This window comes from Leucopleurus acutus (genome assembly GCF_964270905.1).
Source record: "Leucopleurus acutus genome assembly, chromosome: 6".
Classification (NCBI taxonomy): Eukaryota; Metazoa; Chordata; class Mammalia; order Artiodactyla; family Delphinidae; genus Leucopleurus; species Leucopleurus acutus.
In genome coordinates this window covers 33,391,140-33,410,941 of record NC_139149.1, presented here as the reverse complement: position 1 = coordinate 33,410,941, position 19,802 = coordinate 33,391,140, and the positions used below count along the sequence as shown (strand labels likewise).

General features: G+C 35.9%; 1 protein-coding gene across 3 annotated transcripts in view; it reads left to right on the top strand.

The window, feature by feature from the left end:
- The window catches only part of ZEB2 (zinc finger E-box binding homeobox 2), a 129,493-nt gene that overhangs the window by 89,980 nt on the left and 19,711 nt on the right, over nucleotides 1-19,802 (top strand). For 2 of the 3 annotated variants that reach the window (XM_082841458.1, XM_082841456.1), the window contains exon 4: nucleotides 3,806-3,877. The exons of the other annotated variant lie outside the window; for it this stretch is intronic. In XM_082841458.1, the coding sequence (XP_082697584.1) occupies nucleotides 3,806-3,877 (72 nt within the window). The remainder of the gene's footprint in view (nucleotides 1-3,805; nucleotides 3,878-19,802) is intronic. 3 annotated transcript variants of the gene reach the window in all.

The window sequence follows — 19,802 nt, the reverse complement described above, 5'->3', positions numbered from 1 at the left end:
TACTGGAAGGAGGATAATAAAAGTACTTCCACTACTAAAGAACATTAAATGTGAAAAAAAGAAAAAAAAAGACTGATGGCAGTTTGGGTGTAGTGTATTTGTTTTTCGTTTTCCTAACATACTGTGCCAAGTTTTGTACTCTTTCTGTTTCCAATTTTGCTTTCGGTGAAGGTTTCTTGAATCTCAGCAGTCCCACACATAAACATGTATCGTTATATCCATTAAGACTTAAGGTTTTAGATTTTCAACTATGAGGGAGAACTCAGCCAAAGATGCTTGAAAGATAAATACGTTTAATTAGGGGCAGAGGATGATCATTAAAGGAAGTCTGACTGCTGCAGAAGTCATTAACAATCTTAAATGAAATTTTTATTTTTATGATAGCCATTTACATGTATAATAAGAGCCAATGATTCTTAGGAGCAGTGTGACAGAAACAGAGTGTGGCGAGAACTCATGTAAGACATACTATTTAAATGAGCTGGTGTTAGCTATTCATATTTGTTAATGAACTAGATATGCAGGGCTATAAGAATGAATGTTCTGATGCTTTAAATTTTAATATCTAGAAATCAAGGGTAAGGATCAATTACTAGAATTTCCACCCTTAAAGGAATAATTATTAACGATATAACAAATGTACAGCTCCAAACTTCTGGAAAAAAAAAAAGTTTAATTTAAAAAAATTAAGATCAGTAGTTGAAAAAGGGCCAGAACAGCCATGTCAAGCTGTAGTAGTCTGTGATCATGGCAGCTTTTTGTGTTGGTCATGGATCATAATTCCAAATGTTTTAATATACAATAATCCATACGAATGCATTACAGACCCTGTTATCACCTGTAGTTAATGGTGCCTGTGATACAAATGAACAGGCTGTTCTTCGCTCTTACCTTTATGGTAAATAAACTAGCATTCTGGAGTCACAATAATTAAATAAAATGTAAATCCCTAATCTCATTTGGCTATTTGGACCAAGAAAGTTACCCAGCTATTACCTGTCTGGTTCTAATGATTAGTAATGATTTATTGTTCTTTTTTTTTATTGTTCCAAAAGTGCTCTGATGTGGTGCCTTGATGTCTAATGAAAAGAAATTGGTCTTAAAAAGCTACTCATTGTTTATCCTGACTCTTAGATAACACATTTTTCTTCTGATAAAATATTTTTCTTATTTATTGTTCAAAACATACAATATAGACAATAATTCTAATTCTGGTGCTGTTTTATTTAGTAGTGTTTTATCCCTGGTGCCTGGCTGTCTACCATCATACCTCAGCACATAGCTTTACTCTGAGATAAGCCCCCTCTCTTTTGCTCTCTCTCCCATGCTTTCTGTAGTTTGTCTGCAGGATGCAGGTTTTCCACTGAAGAGCGCAGTGGAGTTCTTACTGTGCCTTTCCGGTTCCAGCACAATCAAAGTTTTGTGTTTAGAATTGTCCTTGACATTCTTTCGTCCCACAATGGGGTGGACACAGTGTGCTGGAAACCATGACATCATTATCATTGACACAGACTTAAATAAATCACCTGCATCTTGGCCTCTTTCTGCTTATTCAAGGATTCTTCATCTCGAGGAAGAAAGTGCTCTTTATTTTTATAAACCTTCATCCCAAGGGTGACTGGAAAATGCAAACTTTTACAAGTGTTTTAAAAACAAATATACTATGTGGTTTTAGACACAGTATGCTGAGTCAGAGGTGTCTTGGGAAAAAAATGTTTAAGGTTAGGCATGAGGCAGAAAGACAGCCAGGATTGCCTTTAGTTCAGGGGGGATACTCCTAACCCACGTTATGATGTCCTTCTGAATACGGATTCATGTGAAGCTTAATTAAATAGGCATAGGCATAGTATTTAAAATACATACCTGAGGTTGATGTTCAAAAAAGAAAAAGCTTGATGCTCAGTAAATTGAAGCAAAGTACATTCTGGGTGAAAGTGACACCATCTCAGTTGCACAATCTTTGGTAAAAGAGGGTTATAGCTAAAGTATTACTAAGTGCCAACTACACATGTGAATACGCAGCATTTAATAATTTGGGAAGCAACTACCTCCTGTAACTTCTCTTTACGTTTTCATAAGAAAATGACAATGAGGAAGGAAGTGCAGCAGAAATCTTGAACATTACCACTATTATGCAAAAAAAAAAAAAAAAAAATGCTGTTAACTGTTTTCCCCTCAGTGACTTGATCTCTCAGATGGAAAACTTATGATTCTTCTGACTCTTGGCTACCAGAAATCACATGAGAGGAGCGAGGAAGAAAGACACAAAAGTTATATTTATATCTAGTACTGAACTTCTCAGAAATACCTTAATTTAATTCCTTGCAGAGACTAATAAAAATATCAGATGAGGGAGCCTTCTAACCAATCAGTTATTATAATTGACAATAAAGTTTTGCTGTATATTGAACTCCTAAATGTTTTATGCAAAATGCCCCAGTGAAAATATTCCTTAAATAAGGGAGAAGTCCAGGGCCAAGAATGAATTTAAAGTGGTCGTAGAATTTAAACAAATATCATTCAAATTATCTGACTAGTATTATGCCCAGTGGCATTAAATTAGCATCTATTTATATCCGTGTACTTTACCTTAAGAGGCTCATAATTTTTCAGTTCTGATGCCATAAACAGATATGCTGCAGGATACTACTTGAAAAACATATATTTTAATTTTGTTGTAACATTTGCTAGAATCTGTTTTTCTACCAAATAATTATGACTAGAATGTGATAAGCAAAAATGGTCAGGATAAATTTGGGAATTCACAGAGTCCTATTTATAAAGTTTCTCTTGTTTTAAACAAAATGATTATCACAGAGAGATATTCATCCTGGATCATGTTTGGTTCTCATTAGTATTGTTATTGTAAAAATAAAAAATTTAAAAGTCCATGTTTAATTTACTTTCTTGAAGGATTTTTAACTGTCAGCTGTCCTTCTCTGACTTCACATATTCTACAGTTTGGTAGGCAGAAAATCTGAGAGTTCTCCTACTTTCCAGACTCTTCCCATTTTAAAATATTACAATTTTAGAAGATGACCTTTTATCATCTATAGGTCTTCAACTTCAGTGTTACATATTTTCATCTTCATCAGAACATTGAGCTGTTCTTATAGCTATGTTTTTCCTCAGAAAATGACTATGATTCCCCTACTGGGGAATTAACGGTAAGGAAGAAAGATATTTATGGAGTGGTAGGGAAAGGAATAAGGAAAATATGTTTTAGAAGTTTATATAAAACAGTGAAACAGGTGTTTTCAGTACCTCTGGGACGCTTGTTTTATAAACTGGGCATTTCAAGTTTTGGTATGTAGAATTAGGTTCTTTAAAATTTCGCTTGCATAGATTAGCACCATCATAGCTACTCCAAGGAGGGAAAAAAAGCATGAAAACAAAATAAGAAATTCTGACTTGTCTCTGATAATCCAGTGTTACCAGAGGCATAGCAGCCAGTGTGCCTCTTCGTCAGCACAAATACTTAGTTGCTTTTGACTCTTATTGAAAAAATAATATCTTTCCCCCTGTTTGTCACTAGAACTGCCACTAGAAGAAAAGCCTTTCGTTTGCCCCAAATAAGCACCTCTGTTTTTCACAGCTTGCAGTAATGCTTAAAGTAAATAAGTTCTTGTGCAGCTAGCACTATTGGATTCATTCAGTTGCCTGAACAAAGCTATTGTTTAGAGGTTTACAACAAGCCTTTTCTCTGTTTCCTTTAAAAGAATCTTCCTTGTTCCTGTGGTAGGCATGCTTAGTATAGTAAGCCTTTCTACAATTTTCAAATGCTAAAGATAATCTTCCCCCACAGAAGAAATGAAGGAAGACTATGACACTATGGGGCCGGAAGCCACGATCCAGACCACAGTTAACAATGGTACAGGTAAGTAAGTTTACCACGCCAAGGTCATGTTTGTCCTGCGTCATGTGGATTTAGTGAGTCAGGGACAGAAACACTGACCCATCCATTTGTATGTCTGTGATTTAACAATTAAGTCAGACTTTACAATTCTCTTGTTTTGTTTCAAATCAGAATTCTCTGTTTTGGTATTTTATTCAGCAAATATATCTTTTATTCTTAAACCCTAATTTGCCTGTGAAAGTTAAGAAAACTGAACTGGATTTTTAAAAATATCTTTTCAAAGCCTGAGTTGGGCAAATTTCTGGTAGTAATTTTTATTTTAAAAGACTACATAAATATAATTTGAAAATTGTAATATAATATGCCTCTTCCAGTCACCCCTTGATATTAGTCATTGAGATTCAAACGATATGGTGTAATTTAGATTGTAAAATGTTTCTTCAGAACGACAAACCAAAATTCTGTGAATGTTCCTCATAAAAACTCATCATCTGAGTTCCTTTTTATCCTATCTTCATTTTATTTCTCAGTACCTTCTAGTTCCTCTAAATACTATTTTCCAGGCAAAAGTTGCATAAAGAATAGACAATTTCACTTCTTTTCAATGAAGCTAAGAAATTGCAGTAGGAAGGTAGTAAGCGGTGCTTTGTTTTATTCTGCTACTGCTGTAGAATGGAGTTTCAGGACAATTGTGACCTTCCATGTTCTTTTCCAAAAACTGAACAGCATCTCCTCTCACACCCTCTCACGTCACTAGTGCAAATTTACACTGACTCACTATGTTTATCTCTCTTTTCCTGGATAAGGCTAAGTATTTTTGGTGTTTCAAACAATCCTTCATACCACCATCAAAAATATTACCATAGTGCCCAGTATAAGGTTAACTTCTAAAGCAAAAGCCAAAAAAAAAAAAAAAAAAAAAATCACATAACTATTTCCACTCAACTCACCAATGAAAACAAGTCACAGCTTTATGAAGTTTTAGAAATGTAAATAATTAAGATGATATTCATATCTCCCTTATGTCGAAACACATCACAATAGACTGTTCATGCTGTGTTTCTATTTAGAATGCTCTTATTAATAACTTACCACGCACTAATTTACATTCTTGGATATAAAATAAGAGAAATAATAGAAAACTATTGTAAATTTTCCTTCATTTGAATAATGTCAATTTAAGGTACAAAAATGAAACTGTACAATATGGGATTATGGAAAAGGTATAGAATTAGGAACCTATAATCCTGATTTTTAGCCACAGCTCTGGCAATAACTAGATTGCAACCTTGGGCAAGTCAATTGCCCTTCTTGGCACTCAGTTTCCACATCTGAAAAATGAATAGATTACACTAGTTGCTTGTTAAAAATATTTCTAGTTTTAATATTCTATGTTGTAGGGGTACCATCACTGTGTAAAATAGAAACAAGATAAAATAACTTCTTATAAAAACACAATAATAAAGAGATACCACAAATTAGATACTTTCTGTAATGTCCCAACTCATAGGATCAAAAATGGCTTCATGTTCCTTTTAAAGACAATTGTTAAATTTCAACCTCAAGCATAAATAAACTCTAATTTCATTAACTTTATAGGCATTTAAAGTGTCGCTATTCCACAAAGTGACAATTTACTAGCTGTTTTATACACTTAAGGTCTAAAGTGGGGTTAATAAAAATGGTTCCTATTCAGAAGATTTAAAAATCAATTTCGAATGTTCCTTCACATAGCCTTAAGATTCACCTTTTCCCATACTATTTACTATTCCTTATAGTTCATATGTATTCAGTCAATAAATAGATCAATAAGTATTCATTGAGTGTCTTCTGTCTATTCACTTTCGTGTGCACATGTTCTAGAAGATGGGCCAGGAAATCTTAGACATGGCTATTATTTAATTTGGAAGATGAGACCAACACACAAGAAAAAATAATAAGCAGTAAGTGAAAATATGTGATAAATATGCAACAAATAGTAGGAACTATAATTATTTCAAATTACAGAAATATGAGCGATCCTATGGGGTGAATATTCAGAAAAGGCTTCATGAAGGAGGTGAAATTTGAACTAAGTTCCTTTTCAGTAGTCGTGAAGGAGTGAGGAAGGTCCTTCTAGCAGAACAGGAGTGTGTAAGCCATGGAAAGAAATTGTAATATCTATTCAGAGGATAGCAAGTAAAAGGATTTGGCCGAATCAGGGGGTCCTAGGAGGCAATTCATGGGAAATGAAGCTGGACATGTAAGTTAAATGTAAGTGGAGAATGTAAAGCAACAAACCAAAGAGTTTGGGGCATGTTATACTACCGTGATTTCTGTGAAGAAAAACTAGACTTTGAGAGACCAACTGGAAGTCATTGTAGTTATTCAGGTGTGACGTGACAAAAAGCCTGTCCTCGGGTGGCGACAGTGGTGAAATTAGTAACATGACTTCTTAACAACCAATTGATTCTCTGGGTGATGGAATCAAAATGGCTTCAGGATTACACATCTGCATGTTTAGAACATGGCAAATACTTGCTATTTCTAGATAAACAGAAAAAGGATCCAATTTTGAGAAGACCTTGAGCTTGTCTTTAGACAAGTATTTTCATATAAAATTATATAAATGTGTATATATATATATATATATATATATACACATACATATATATATATGTGTATATATATATACACATATATACACATATATATGTATATGAGTGTTCATTGGAAATGAGGAATTGAAACCCAGGAAGTCAGGGCTAGAGATAAAGATTTGAGAGTCATGCAAATATAGTCAGATGGTATTTAACATCATGGGACTAAGACATTTACAATAAATATACTGAAACACGTAGAAAGCTGAGGCCAGGGCTTCTGGTGAGTAAGGAGAAAAATCAAATTCATTAAAAGAAAAAAGATTAAGAGAGAAAAAAATTAAATATCCAGGAGACAAAGAAAGTTTCAAAAGTAGACAATGGTCAATTGAATCAAAAGATTCAAATAACTACGACTGAAAGAATGCTGAGCAAATACATTGGACTTGGTAATTAGGAATTTACTGGTGACCCTCAGCTTAGAACTCTGGCCTTTTAGAGAATAACACATATTTCTTCCCAACCATAAGTTTACTGCTTCTTATCCCTAGCATCTTTTTGGATGCTAAAAACATGTGGAATTGAAATAAGACATCTTTAATGGTTGAAGTTGCTTATTAATGGAGTATCTTTTCTCCCCACATAGGTCCTACTGATCAAGGTCAAGCTATTGGCTTGACCTTCCTCTCCAGCCATCCCAACCTATAGTGATATCTTCCTCCAACGAACTCTTATAGAACAAATCAGCTGACCTTGCTGTAGATGCTATAGTGTGTTGTAACTTAATATATTGTCTTTTCCAAATTAGACTGCAAACTCTGAGAACACAGATTGGTTTTAGGCTACCACATTGTCTATGAGAGTGCCTTAAAATTAATAGGGGCTCAACAAATATGTTTTTATTAGTGAATGAATATGGAATTCTTTAATATCAGATACATTTTTCTTTTTTAATCAAAGCAGAACAAACACGTTGGAATAGATAAATTTTAAACCGGTTAAGCATATTTTCTGATAAAAAGTGTTGTTATTAACTGGAATGAGTTGTCAGGGGAAGTCAAAATGTCTCTATTATTTCTGGATATTCAACACACAAATTTCATTCCTAACTGAAAGTAAGGAAAAGACCTCTAAATTTCCTACACAAGTCTACAAATCTATTACATAGTAGAATTTAACCAAGTTCATATCAATGAATAGAGTAGTCTTTTAGAATCTAAAAGTATCTCCTTCCTAGTATATTCTGCTGAATTAAAATCTGTAGAAACCACTCATTCTTTCTTAGCCTGACAGCATCATACACCTTCCTAAAGGCCATCTCTACCAGGAAGCCGTCTGACAGTCTCCCACTCAAGATTAACCACTCATTCTTTTGAGGGTCATTCTCTCTCATATTATAGTCACCTGCAGGTATGTTTCTCTCCACTAGATTGTAAACTATTTGAGGGCAGGAATGATATGGGATTTTGGTCACTTTCTCACCACAGACCCTAGAATGGTCCTGAGTCAGAAAGAGTTTTTGTAGAAATGAGAGACAAACAGCACTTGAACTTTCCTTTCCCATTTCTGGGTTGACATACTTTTGACAGCAGACCTGAAATAATCAATCAGACATTTTCATCTCCCATTATTCCAATCCCCCAAATGAGGAAGACTCAGTTACATTTGACTGGTCTCTAGCCTTCATGTCCTCCCCTGTTTAGTCTGTCCACATTCTTCCTATAACCCTTTTCTCATGGTCCAAATTCCCTTCTTAGAATTTTAACTGTCCCTCAGTACCTATAAGACAAAATCCACATTCTTCAGACAGGTATTGAGTGCCGTCCATTTCATACCAACAGTGTTGCATTCTTGTCAGACCAAATCCCTTGGTAATATCAAAAAAGAATCACATCTATACCAACCTCTGAATCTCTGCCCATGCTATCCCTTGAGACCCTAATCTCTCACTCCCATTCCTCCAATTATCCAAATTCTACCCACCTTTCTGTTCTTCAAGGCTAGCTCACCTCCCATTTCCTTAATGTGGCCATCCTTGAACACCCCCAAACCACATATATCTCTTCCTTGTCTGAAATCCCACAGCCCTCAGGTGCACACCACTAATTTTAGCATGTTGAATTGTTTCTCTTTATGTTGTTTGCACATATTTCACCTAGTTAATTTCATGGAGACAAGCAGTTTCTTGAACTATGAAATAGGGGTAAATTAGTATGACCTTAGTATGTGCCCCCAAAATATTTGCTTTAATAAAAGGGCTAGTCCCTGTTTGCCTCAAAGTGCCTAGTACAGCAGTAAACACACATGGTATGCATTATGACTGGTAAAATGAATGAATGAATGAGCAAATGAATGAATGAACGAATATTAGGTGGAGAAGAAATGGACTCTGAGAAAGGAAGTCACAATAGGTGAAAACGTTCCCTGTGAAGGGGATTAAGTCCAGTATCTTCAGAGAGTGAAACCAGGCTTTAAGTCTCTGAAATCTACTTGTTAAAGGCAAAGAAAAACAGACTATCATTACTTTTTTACAGCAAAGTTAGATTAGCAGCATAGCAAAATTGATCTACAGCATATGAAGCAGTGAAAGCCCTGATTTATAGTAATAACTTTCTACATTGCATTTAATGTTTCTATATTGGTTTTAATGTTTTAAAATTTTTAAATGTATGCTTTAACACGTAAAGAACACCTTTTCACAAAGAACTTTACATCTTCCAGATATTAATCTGGTTCAAAATCAGAATGAAATTACTATGTAGAATTTTTTTTTTTTTTTTTTGCGGTACACGGACCTCTCCCTGTTGCGGTCTCTCCCATTGCGGAGCACAGGCTCCGGACGCGCAGGCTCAGTGGCCATGGCTCACGGGCCCAGCCACTCTGCGGCATGTGGGATCTCCCCAGACCGGGGTACGAACCCGTGTCCCCTGCGTCGGCAGGCGGACTCTCAACCACTGCGCCACCAGGGAAGCCCCTATTATGTAGAATTTTTAAGAGTGTGTTTTAAAAGGTATTTTCTAAGAAGATTAGAGAAATGGAAAAACTTGGGAGCATTATAAACATGAGTTTGCCAACATGCTAGTAGCAACAAGGATCTAACTTAGGTGCACGGTGATCGTTAGCATTAATGTGTTTCCACGTGCATATCAAGACCTAAATAAGCCCCTAATGTTTTCCTCTTTGACTGTGTGAGAGTTACCTTTACTTAAACAATCTAGCACTCTTGTTTTAAAGGGCTATTAATAACCACCTGCATCTTTGCTTCCTTTGCTGGGAAGAGGAAAACACCTTACATCTAGGAACTGGGTAAGGCCAGTTGAGGTCTCGGTTCTTAATCTTATATAACACAAGAAAATTATTGTCCAAGAACTAACTGTACTGACTGTAACTAACAGTCGTTAAACATGCTTCCAATATTTTAGGAATAATATATAAACGCTTTTACAGATAAAAAGGCAAAAGTTGTTTTGGGATGCTCTAGATTCTGGAGTCAGATAAACTACATTTGAATTTTGTCTCTACCAGTTACTAGTTACATGAACTTGAGTATAGAATAAGCCTTCATTCTACATCGGTAAAGTGGAAATAATGATTCCCTGTTTACAGAGTCTGACCGTAGCGATTAAATGGTATATCATTTTTAAAGGACCAAGTACAATGCCTAACATATACTAGATTCTCACCCTCTCGGTTATTTTTCTGGTTTGTTTGCATCTCCAAGTAAGCTTACCCATTTCTATTCATTAAGAAATAAATGCATTCTGAACTATTTCCTCCCTTTGTACAGGCTTTGTACTGGCTCCTCATTAATTAATTAATTCTCTAGAATACCAAAATACAATATTTAACACATTTGTAATGGAAGGACTAACCAGTCGATTCTGAGAACCTTGGCCAATTAAATTCCTTTGACGTCTTGGAAAACTACCCAGACAAGTTGTAGGACACATTTCTTTTCACTGCTCTGAGGTTGCATTTGAAGTTAAAATAGAAAGATTAAGAAAGAATAGCTTAGTTTTCTATCTCTCTTCATCTTTATCTAGCACCTTTTTTTTTAAATGTAGAAGAGGATTTAGTAGTATTTATAATGTTTGTGTATAAGGATGTTGAAAGCTCTCAAAGATTTTTCCTTCACTTGTTCACTGACTAGCATCAGAAATCATATCTTTTTTTCCTTCTGTCCTGTATAACAATCAAATAAACAAATAATATTTGTCACTTGTTAACACCCATTCAACTATTTCCATTTGTTCTTTTCATAGTATTTGTTGTGTGCTGAATTGGAACTGAGGTTCGAGCAACAAAGGAAATAGAAGATATAGTCCTATCCTTAAGGAATTCAAAGTCTTATGATGCCATTAGGAAAGACAAAAATCACAATGACATGAAGGCAAAAGTTACAATTATAGCTTTATTAGCTATTCAGATCCATAGTCAATTTGGGAGACCCTACTAAGTACAAGGCATTTTTTTAGGCATCGTGAAAGATATAGTGAACACTCACTGTCATTAATGACTTACATTCAATTGGGTAAAAAAACCAATGGAAGATGAATAAGAAATGTGTGTATAATGTTTAGCACAATTTTAGGCATAATACATGTTCAATTGTTGCTAGCTATTTTTATTATTATCAGTAATGATTTTAATAATACATGGATTAAGATGTTTTATTTGAAATACAGAAAGCTATGTAGGTTCAACTGAGAAGTTTTCAGTATTGCAGAGGGTTTCTGACAGAGAGTAGTGTCAAACATTAGAGACATGAAATTAGGGAGGTGACTTAAGAGACTGCACGTTTCAGAGAAGGTTTTCTCCAGGACAAAGTCTTGTTGAACATGCCTCTGTGCAAAAGGAGAGACAGCGAAAATGGCTGAAAATGTAAAAGGAGACAAGGCGAAAGATGGAGTAGGTTATCAGAAGAGTTGTGAGGGAATAGCTTTGGATGGTAGCCTTGGCTGTGGGCAGAGACACATCTTTTTTAGCAATAAGATCAAAAGAAGAAGGGAGACTTGTAGAGAAATTTCTGTTGAATTTTAGGTAGTTGATGGAATTCACATCATTTAAATTGCACTCTTTGAAGTAAGTAGGAAAAGATATCATTAGTTGACAGTATGGGAATGGGAATAGGGTTGGAATCTTCAGGAATGGAAATTTAGAGTAATTGCTGTGGACAATGTATGGAGATTCAATTATCATCATGAAAGAATATCCTATTTTGATAACATAGACAGAAATAAGGCTATTCAATTATTTACATTACTTTAAACATTTTTTATATTCTAGGAACAGAGAAATTGGGCTGGATTTTAGTTTGGCAAGGCCAGAATGACACAAGAACAAGGGGTGGGGATGGAAGTGATTTCCAGCTTCAAGGTGAACTGAGGCAAGCAAAATCAGAATGGGTGAAATGGCCTGAGGGACTTGTCAGGGCCTGATTATCACAATGAAGTACCTGTTTCAGGGGATGAGGAACTGAATGATGGGGTGGGGCGATAGGTTGAAATCATAGAGTGAAAGTTCCAAGTTTCACTCAGAGAGATGGCATTGTCCCAGGGTTAGCCATACCAAGGGGTGGCTGGCCATCCCTGTTGTTGGACTAGAGAAGATTAGAGCACCACACAGCCAGGATTCTACACGGACTATCTTTTGAGTAATGAAATTTCCCAGAATGACAATAATGACAGCCTGGGGTGAACATATGCATGGGATAAGTGTCATTTTACTTGAGCTGTATAGGTTGTGTCCTAAGACATGATGGTGAAAATGGATGACATAGATTTCAAAAAATTACAGATTGGAGGCTTTTTGAGGGTCCAGGTTAAGTTTGCTCTTCCCCATGTTTCCCCTTGGTAGGTGCAGTGTTTATACAGCCTCGATGGTTGATAGGCAAGTTGCTTGTTGAAACAAAGCATAAATGAATAAACAAAGAAATGATGAACAACTTAATAAAATAGGCACTCTGGTTTGAAATGGGGGTATGAATGAAGGAGTTTGTTGACCCATCTGTGTGTCGCTCTGCGTGTTAAGACAGATGAAGGTGGGAATGGCTCTGCTGGAAGGGTCTGTGAGGGATGGAATATTATCAAGAGATGACACAGTTTCATTTAATCTGAAGAACTGGAATTCATGTAGGAGGACATCATTAAGCATGTGGGGGGATAAACAAGTAATATGTGAAATGGGAAAGCAAAATGAACCGTGAATAAAGTGTTTCTTGGTCTCTAGTCCTAACTTAAGCTTAAGACATTTTTTTTATTTACTAAAACCATAGTAATTAATATAAATTCTTCCTTTGCAAGATGTTTCATAAAGTTAGTTTTGAATTGAGTGCCTTTTGCAACATGATTAAAATTAGGAAATATAGAATGAGAAAAATACAATCCCTAAACATTAAATGGAAATTTTAAATAGGCATCGTGAGTGGAGCATTTGAAGAACTTCCGTGATGTTTTCCATTTTACCCCAGTAGCCTTAGGTGCAGGTCACTCAGTCAAAAAATAAAACAAGTGCATGGCATTCAGAAGAGCAAGGACGTGAAAAGAAAAATAGAGAAAAAAAGTTTAAAATATGATATTTTATTTACATTGAAGTTGGCATTTACATTGCCTTTCTCCCTATTAATTTTACAGTGTTATAATGTTGTTGTTCAGAGCTACTTACAATGTCAGAGCAATCATTGCAGCACATCTAGGACCTATTCAAATTATATCCAATCAGTTAGGCAAGAAGAAAAACTAAAAAGATGGGGTTGTCTCTCTCTCTGTCTTTCTCTCATATGGACTCATTATGATACAGTGTAAAGAGTAACGGGTTAAGAGTCAGGATACATGAATTCCCCATCCAGCCCTACCAGAAATTATTTGTGTAATGTTCTATGAATCATTAGCTTTACTGTACCTTAGTTGTATCGTCTGTTAAGTGAGGACATTAGACTAGAAATTTTGGACTCCACCCACCCTACCCTTTCTTCTAATGAGATTTTACTGGGAAGCGTGAACAAAGGAAACAAAAAGCATGGGCTGTGTGAGTTGCCATGGGAGGGGGAGGTTCTCGGGTCTCCTGCCTCATGATCCTAGACCCAAGGCCAGGGTCCTGGGTGTATGACCTGCAGTCACACAGGGGCCTGCACTGGAAGGGCCTTGCCCTTGGTTTGATGCTGTACTGCCACCATTTTGCACTGAGCCTGGCAAATTGTGTAGGCAATCCTGCTTCTACCTCACAAAAGGTGTTAAGATAATCTCTGAGTATGAGCAGGATAGGAAGGGGGTGGTCAGGGATTCCCCGCCTGAAATACCACATATAAACACCAATTCTGTTCAAGTGAACAGGATCCTTTGGCAGTATCTTGGAAGCAACTGAGTCCCAGGTAAAGATCTGGACCTAGATTGAAAATCTTGTTTGAGCCAGAAACACCATGATACAAGGTATAAGTCCCCCAAATTGGTAACAGGAGTGATAAGGTTAGCAGGCTAGCAGTCGGTTAAGCCTCTTTAAGCATGAATTTTGTGTGTCATATCATTAGTATAGAAGAAAGTGGAGAAAAGAGTGAGAATGTTTTTGTACCTTTGTTGTCTTCTTGGTTTATAGCTTCCAATTCCTCTTATTGCTCTTATATGGAGTTTAAGTTAAAATTTTTAATACAGCTAGCTTTCTTCTATGGGTAACAGTAGCCATACAAGTTGTATCATAAGGTATTTCTCAGCAAGAGTTGAGTTGGATGTATAGTGTTAATCGATTGTGCAAGATCAGCTTATCAGATAATTCAGTTAGTACCTAAATACTTAACAAGGAGAGAGTCCTGCTCTTATAAAGCATGTCATTTTCTTCTTGTGCATAAGATCAGTCACATTTTTATATGTTGGAAGTTTTGTCCTCCAGTCAGATCTGTCATGCATATTATCATTTTAAATTTTTTTAGTTAATTTCATACAATGAGTTTCTAAAAAGAAAGTACAGAAAGAGATACGTTCTGAGGAGAGAAAGACAGAAGTAGCACTTGGCAGGTTAGACAGGAGGGTCATTTTCAGACTATAATCAGTGTACACCGAGAACAGCCTGTTACTTCCTGGCGAATGAATGCTGCGGTTTTATGAGCTTTGTTTGCAGTTAGGAACAGCTATCTCCACTTCACAGCAAGAGTTCCCACAAGAAATAACTGATATCCCAAGCTTCTTGAGTGTCTCCTTCATTCATTCAGCAAATATTTAATAAGCACTGTTTTCCTTGTGATATTGTCTGTGGTTTCCAGGCACCTCTGAAATATTTTTTCTTAATCTGTGGATATGGGTCCTCCATCAGAAAACTGTGTTGCTTTGAGTTTTTAATTGAAAAGAATACAGATAAAACTCTCTAGGCCTAGCCAGTGAATAAAAAAGCAAATTGATTAGGGCAAAGAATTAATTGAAATGATGCAATTCTGAAACTTCGAAGATTCCCTAGAAAGCATATACTAGCTCATTTTACAGAAGAAGATATTGAGATTAAAAAACATAAGTGGCTGAGTCAAAATGAGTAGTCTAATAATTTTAAACCTGGTCTAATCATTCAATTAGTGGGCATTAGCTGTGTGCCTGACACTGCCCTAGGCACTGGGATAACAAAGGTGAATAAGACCCTCCATGCCTCTATCAGCTCATGGGCATGTAAATGAAAGATTACAATGTGATGTGGTAAATTCAACAATTGAGATATGCAGATGATATTCTGTAGAAGGAGGGTATGAACTCAGGTTGAAATCATCAGAAAGGCTCCCTGACATGGAAGTAATTCTGTGCTGTTTCCCAAAACCACGTTACTGAATGCCTTATTTAGCCAGGGGAGACAGAGAATTGAATTCCCAGAGTAGTGATTCTTTAACTGGGCATGTATCAGAATCCCCTAAAGGGCTTGTTAAAACACAGATTGCTGATTCCATCCATTTAGGGTGGACCCCAACAATTTGCATTTTGAACAAGTTCCCGGGTAATACCGATGCTGCTGGCCTGCGGACCACATTTTGAAAACCACTGTCCTAGAGCATCCTTAGGTGTCGTATGTCTCTACAGAAAGCATATGAAAGAGCACTGAATTACTGGACAAAAATACCATACTTCATAAACCTCTCTAAAATATAATAAAATAGTCTGAGTCTTTTTGGTAATATACCAATTCCAAAATTTTAGGTTTCACAGGTATATGAAAGATAAACATATTATCTAACGGGAATTTTTGTTTTAAAGGCGTGGTCTTTGTACCAATACATAGCAATCAAAACTGTCTAAGGGTTAGTAGTCTCTAAATCTGATATTCAGAATCCCCTAATAAAAAAATCTCATTTTAAAATTAGACTCTGTCCCTGACTGGGCTGCTTCCTGCAGTTTAGGGAGATATTTGATCCTGCACAGTACTACAGATTCCCATCCCTTTGGAACTTTTTCTCCTGAAGCTCTTACACATTGGGAACCCTCACTGGCATCTGAATATGTGCTCCCAGGAGAAAGCCATGTCAGAGCAGGTATGGAGAGACTGGCCCAGAAGCTGTACTAATTCCCAGGAAGCGAAGAAAACTTTGTCACTTTTGACCTGGCTTTACACACACCTCTGTAGCAGTCGGAGGCTCTGCTGGGCTGCCCATGTAGCTGTGTAATGAGAAAAAGATCATCTTCCCTCATGGTTTTTTTAGATATTTGGTGCCAGTATGTATTTCAGAAGCCTTCTACAGAAGGGCATACGTGCATTTTTAATGATAAAATGCCTATATACATTAATTAGTCAACTTTAAACAAAGTAGCCATGAGGATTTATGTACCTCAACAAATGCTGAATATGGGCTTTCTTTAAACTAAAAAATTTAATACAAATGACTAAATTAAAAATAATTTTCTGTGTTTTCTTACCATCTAAAATGTTGAGAAAGAGACTATTTTTCAAAAAGATGATGAATACAGTTACCTAGATTTCAGGTCCCTTTGCCTTGACATTTGAAGTGAGTAAAAGCAGATGATATGATAAATGCATAATTTCGATGTTAGACTGAGGAAGTGTGTGTGTCTCTGTGTGTGACTCTCTGTGTATATATGTATTTATATTCCCCTGATACACATGTATTTATATGTCTGTATACTGCAGAATAACAACCATTTTATGTACTTGTCTCTAAATATGAGGATCATAGAAGTAGGAAAACAATTCTCAGTCAATATCTTTGTGCCCTTATCCCCAAGTACACTCTCTGGTGCTAGTAGGCACTCAATAAACAGTTATTAAACAAAGGGATGGATGAATGATTCTACTCAGTCTTTTACATATACTTACTTCAGCTCTTCTAGACCCTCCAAGATATTTTCTTTTCCAAAAGAATTATTTATTCATGTTGATGTTTATTAAAATGGCTTAGCATAATATTCAAATATATTTCTTTAATTTTTAAGTGAATGTTAAAAACATGCTGGGTAATAGACCAGTGTTAATAGAGCACCTGTCTTCCTACATGAACACATGCTTGTAACAAATAAAGAAAATAAATGGTGAGGGAATAAAACTAAAGAGAAGGAAACAGAAAAGGAGAAGCAATAAGTATCAAGGTCTCATCATAATATAAGTACTTGTAAAAGTATTAAGAATCTTTGAGAAATACCTAAAACAAGTCAATTATGGGGAGAGCAGGAGTTGAATGATTTGAAGACCAATATAACTCTTTTATTTAGAGGTTTTCTTTAAAGATGTTAACATTGCTTGCTTTTAGGCAATAACTTGAAAAGTTAGTCCATATTGATATTCATCATTATCCAAAAATATCAATATCTAAGATAGACATAAGCGTATATATGAAAGTATTAGCAACATTAGTAAGCGTGACCAACATATTTACAAGAAATTTGAGGCTGTTCTGACTTAAGGGACCTAGAAATTACCCTAACGATATTAAAATACACTTGGCTATGAGGAAACATTTTTAATTAATGAAGTTCTGTTTTTGGATAGAGGAAAGTTTACCTGACCTTAGGGAAGGTTGAGATATTTGCAAGACACTAGGGTAAATTTTAGGACTAAATGCAAAATCTCTGGAGAAGGTATGGGAAGAAATTATTTGACGTTTCTTGTGAATTTTTGCTATGGTTTGATCATAAATACCATGCAAATATACTTTGTCAGTGTGTTTTGGCAATTCTTCCAAAGATACCAAGGAGTGAAGAGAAAGACAGGAAAAAAAAAGAAAAGAAGGTTTATTTTACACTAGAAAAATGCAGTGAGGAATTTTATAACTTTCTAGCAGATTTTCTACCTCATCTCTGAGTCCACTATACAGTATTACAAAATCTTTGTAAAGACCAAAAATGCAGACTTCCAAATAGAATCAAAACATTATCCTACCCAACAATTTTGAGAGTAACAAAAATTTAATTCCATCATTTGTTCTAGAATTGTAACAGTCAGGGCGATTTGGAGTCTAGGAGATTGAGACACAACATAGCCTAAAGTAGAAACGGGAATTTTTCTGCTCTCTGGAAGGACGCAGGTGCTGCTTGGCCTCAGGAACAAGTGTAGCTAGAAAAGTACTGTCAGGACTTGCCATTCTGCCTCTGCTTTTCTCTATATATCTGCTCATTTTCTCTCTTCATAAATCTTCTTATTCTACATGAGATTTATCAGTTCTTTCATTCTACATCTTATAGCTGCAGTCGCTGGGAAAAAATAAATCTGCCTTGGTGATCTCTTTGGAACCATGTTCTAAAATCATGGGGAAGGGATTGACTGAACTCAGTTGGATTAATTGGCTACCACTGGACCAGTCAACGGTTTGACCTGGAGGATGGAGGGCTAAGATTGCTTCACTTCAGGTGCAGATTAATCCACTGTAACTAGGGGAGCAGAATCATGCAACAACATGGCAGCTGCCTTGGGTACCATAAGGTTTGGCAATAGGGACAGTGGGGAGCCATCCCAGGCAAAAGAGAATGTCATGGTACTGGGCAGAAAAATCCACATATTACTAGTATCCATAGCAACACTAGGCAAAAACACATTATATCCATGATGGTCATACCTGGTTCATAGAAGGCTAGATTCTAGCCCACTTAAGTGACTATAGATATTGAGAGATATAACTAATAGCATATCTATACCACATGAAAAAAAAATCTTGATAGAGCAAATAGATTTAAATGTTTGGGTTTCTTCGTAAAACCCTTTTTGAATACTCATCTGAGCCCTATCAAACTCTTGCAAGTATTTATGATCACGAATACACAGTTTATCATGTAATTGTTCTACAGTTACTTGAATAGTAGGTCTGAGTTCCTAGCTCAACTGTAGGTGTCTTGTCTTATGCTTCCTTTTACTAGAAGACTTCTGCACCAAGATCAGTGTTAAGGACATAATTTATTCCACATTCATTCCATAAATGATTCTTGAGTGCCTACTAATTTCTAGGCAATATATTCGATGCTCAGGCCACAAAGATGATCCTTAATGAGAGCACATGATTTGATATCTTTTGTCCCTATCACACTTGACATAGAAATATAGTATGGCCAGATCTGATCTAGCGAGTGAATTGCTTCTCCAAATACCAATAGTGTATCTAGATGCAGTTTAGTTTGCCTATCCAGAAAAATCAGAATTTTCCTCCCTTTTAAGCCGAAAGGCTATTAATGCAAATCCAATTGAATTTGCATTTGATTACATTTCTGATGGAAACATTCATATGCAAATGAAAATTCATGCAAAGATAGCCAGATAATTCAGATACTTGCTGAAATATCAAGATAAAATTAGCATGATATTAAATGTACATCCATCCATGTTTACTAGATTACACTCAGGATCTTCAAGTGGGACAGTGTTCTTGAAAAACTTAAATTGTGTCTTAAACATTTGACAATGTTCAAGTAGATCTGGATTTAGAAAGTTGCTATTACCTTACTATCTACTGCCACAGTGCTGAAAAAGAAGTCAGTCCCTGGTCAGATCAGTCAGGTTGTTCAAAAAAGGTTCATCTTGGACCCATGTTTTGTCCCCTTTATCTTTTCTTGCGCTTAAAACAAAAGGTGACTTTTGATAGAACTGAAGTCATTTTGATGATCCAAAATGATGAACAAACATTTTGTGCAAGCTGGCAATTCCTTCATACCCCATAGTGACTTAATGGCGCAAGTTAAATGACACCATCACAATCACCACCAATAAGTATCCTTTGGAAAACATCCATGACAACATGGACAGACCAGAGAGAAAGAGATCCTAATCAATGTCCATATTCTTCTAAGAAAAGACTTAAGCAAAATTTCAAGATATAAAATCTTAATCCACTCTTCCACATTCCAAACCTACATTTGAAGGAAGTGCAGATCTTGGAATCAGACCATTGCTCTTGTTAAAATTAA